General features: G+C 36.9%; 1 protein-coding gene across 1 annotated transcript in view; it reads right to left on the reverse strand.

Annotated features, from left to right (window-relative positions):
• GALNT7 (polypeptide N-acetylgalactosaminyltransferase 7) overlaps positions 1-3,632 on the reverse strand; it is a gene marked incomplete at both ends in the record, with an annotated part of 12,590 nt that overhangs the window by 5,908 nt on the left and 3,050 nt on the right. Inside the window, one exon of the mRNA XM_010188090.1 lies at positions 683-800. Coding sequence (XP_010186392.1) covers positions 683-800 — 118 coding nt within the window. The remainder of the gene's footprint in view (positions 1-682; positions 801-3,632) is intronic.

Consider the following 3,632-nt stretch of genomic DNA (forward strand, 5'->3'; position numbering starts at 1 on the left):
GTGTCATTATGAATACTGAAGCTACAAGAAGCTAATGATTATCATCTTATGCTTCCTGCTAACTGAAGAGCATGCATATGCCTAGGAGTGAAAATAAAATATTCTGCAATGATTATGAATTATGCAGTTAGTGTTTCAATTACAAAGACTTATCTTGTAAAGAAATTACTGAATTTTTGTAAAGTATATGAGATCATTTTTCACCCATAGAAATGGCAGGGAGGAGGAAACCAGGGCAGAGTACTTTTGTTGCATCGTTATATACTTTACAGGCATCTACACATAAACTGAGTGCTACTTGTTCTCTATAATCACTTTCATTAGAAGCAACATTTTTCTACAGTCACCATGAGAGCACTCGGCTCCCCCCATCAAATTTGCCAGTCTGGTTTCAGATTAGATATTTAGGGGTGTGCGTGATCCCAAACCATTAACAAAATCTAGATTATTCAGCATTCGGGTCTCAGCACTAGGCCACTTCTGTGAACACCTCTGCCTGAAAGCTCACAAGGAAACACCGAGGACACACATCTCTGCCACAACATCTCCTACAACAAAACCTACTGGGCTTCATGGGACAGAAGTGGTGCAAACCAGAGGTAGGACTGTCTGAACTCCAATTAGAAGTATTTACAGAAAAAATATACACTAAACTGAATTAGTTTTCAATTTTTGGTGTTACCTTATAAGAAATTTCGAAATTTTCACCACCCCAAATTTGAAGACCTGGATCATAGAGACCCAGTTCGAAGAAGAAATTGCGTTCAATAGCAAACAACCCACCAGCCATTGCAGGGGACCTGAAAGAGAAAGACAGTGTAACTCCTTCTGCCAAAAGGATATGATAACACTGGGAGAAAGCATTAATTAAGGAAGCAATTCAGCGTTAACATATAATAAAGATTAGATAAATGGCAATACACTGAAAAATCATAAAGCTTTGTCATCAGCTTCCAGCAATTTTCTGAAGCGACATCTGTATAATTTCTAGTGAAGCCACAAATTGTGGTTTTTACTTTTTAATTATACAAAGTTTTGACTGGAATTATCCATTCAGCCACTCACCATGCTTCTATTAAAATAAAAAACAGTAAGACTCAGTGTGGCAAGACACTTCTCTCTTGAAAGTCATTTGAATGGCTGAAATAACAGATGAGACTGTACAACAGACTTAGTTTTATAATCTGAGGAGCTGCCACATTGAAATTTACTGTCTACTAAACAAGCAACAGAATTTTTCCAGCTAAATGATATCATTCCATCTTCTCCATCTGGTGAAATTTTTAAGAGGGTCTGGATCAAATTGTACAAGGTTTCCATTTTGGTGGTGGTTTTTTTTGGTCTGGTTTTGGGTTTTTGTTTTTTTTGTAAAATGGCTTTGTAAATCCTTCCACAAACTGTGGTTTGTATTACAGCCTTTTTGCAGAATGCATCTAATCAAAATTCTTTGGTAGTTTGTTCACACTGAAATAGAGAGTAGGATATGTTAAGCCATTTCCAGTGCACATACCAAGCATTTCTCACCTGAGAAACAATAAATATATAAAAACCCTAATGGATAAAAGCTGGAGTCCCCACTAGGTTGGCAATTTAAATAAAGAAAGTTGCCTAGGAAAAAGTTAATTCTTTATGGCTTCAGATGATGCAGCACTGAAAGGAGGAGGATCCAAGAGTCCAAATCACTCTGGTGAACCAAATAAAACATAAGTGAAATACTCCTTTATGATCAAAGTATTGAGAGATGAGTAATTTCTAGCACTATTCAGTCTCTTCATTCCATTAGATTTTTTACTTAGCGGTGCTCCTTTTCACAGCAATTATGATGTATTTTCCTTCTCCACCTAAGTGTCTGGAGGAGAGCTGCTAAATAAAAGTAGCCTGTTGGGTCAGCATATATACCCTCTGTATGGCAGGGGCAAAGCAACAACAAAACCAGAGCTCCTGGGTCTGTCAGCTGAGTTAAATGTAATGGTTATCAGTTTAGTTGCTCTCCAAATCACCTGATCAGATGCTCAATGACTCCTAAATGTCCTCTTCTACTTCTCTGCCTACTGTATTTTCTTTCAACACCACTGTGGTATCACAGAGGTTCAAAGGGTAGGAAGCCACTGAGCACAGCAGGGAGAAGCATGCTGTGTAGCATAGCCCTGTGGCTTTCCTGCATATTTGGTTTTCCTCAGCACCATAAAGACTTGGCAAGTGTAGAGGCCTCAGATGCTGAAGTTTCAGACTTTGCTTCCAACGTGCTGTCAAGTGTGTTAAAGAACACAGGAAAATCCACATAAGCTCTGCAGTTTATTTTATGGGGTATGAAGAGGTAAGTATAACATTTCTGAAAGGAGGATTCAGTCCCGCAACAATTCCCACATTACAAAACATTGTTTCTGTGCTTTAAGCTGTTGAGGTGTTTTGTTTTGGTTTGTTTTCCTTTTAAACTAGGCAGTCCTGGCTATGGTTTCCACAAGACTTTTACTTGGTCTTACTTGCCTTGGTATTGCTGCAACAAAATGCATACAGCCTGGCCATAAACTGATGCAGGGAATCTATCTTTTAAGAAGCAGCATAGTAACCCTGAAAGTATTATTAAAAATAAAGTAATCTTTTAAAGCATTCTGAGAATGTGTTTCTGGGAAGAGTTTAAAGGATTTTAAGACCTGTTTGGATGGTAAACACAGAACATAACAGCAATATTGGAAACAGTTTATTCCCCTCTAAGCTAATATTAAAGCTCCAATGTGGACAGCTTGTCAGAAAAGAATATTATTTATACTGTATACAAAACAGATCAAAGCTTCATAACTTCCTTGCGTGTGTTGCCATTTTAGCAGAGAACAATCATGGGTGAGGATAGGGAATTACCGACATCAGTTCTTAAAATGTTTAAATCACATATACGAGCAACAGAAGACATTAAATTCTGAAGATGTGAGGATTACTTTCAAATGTAGTAACACGATTAGTTAAGTGTGAAGGGGAAAGTAATAAACACAGCAGAACCACAGTCTCCCAGTCTTGAAAAGCCATTCAGAAACCGTATTTTCTAAGCTAGAGTTTCTAGCCAGTTTCTGTTTGCTGGGAAGAAAACATATTCCTTTACAAAGTGTAAGAAAAAGGTGGGACTTCTGTGAAAGTTATTGGAGTTTTCCCGGAAAATGAGGTGGTAGATATATCTTTTTATTTTCTTTCTTTCTTTCTTTTTTTTTTTACTTTTCATTTTTTTCCCTGTGTATTAAATTAAAATCTCCAAACATACTGAGACCACAGAAAAGATCTAGCTAAGATTCTTAAATAGTATACTTCTTTGTCAGATGTGATCTATTATGAAGCCAGTGGGGGAAATCAGACAAAAGGGATTTTTCTAATACACATGCATAATCCACAAGCTGTATGCATGCTTGAAGCCATAACAGCAGGCTACAGATTTTATGCATTACCAGCTACTATAAATACTCACAGCATGCTCGTTATTTCAAGTCAAATGGTTAAATACACACTGTTGTTTCCAATACTACTTTTAAAAAAATACCATAGCTAAATACAATTTTTCCTGGATAAAAAGTCATACAATATTTTAGCTTGCCAATCAAAACCTTATAACTCTAATGTGCAGCCTATTAACTACACAGAAGCAG

Source organism: Mesitornis unicolor, unplaced genomic scaffold (genome assembly GCF_000695765.1).
Source record: "Mesitornis unicolor isolate BGI_N332 unplaced genomic scaffold, ASM69576v1 scaffold53097, whole genome shotgun sequence".
In the NCBI taxonomy this organism is placed as follows: Eukaryota; Metazoa; Chordata; class Aves; order Mesitornithiformes; family Mesitornithidae; genus Mesitornis; species Mesitornis unicolor.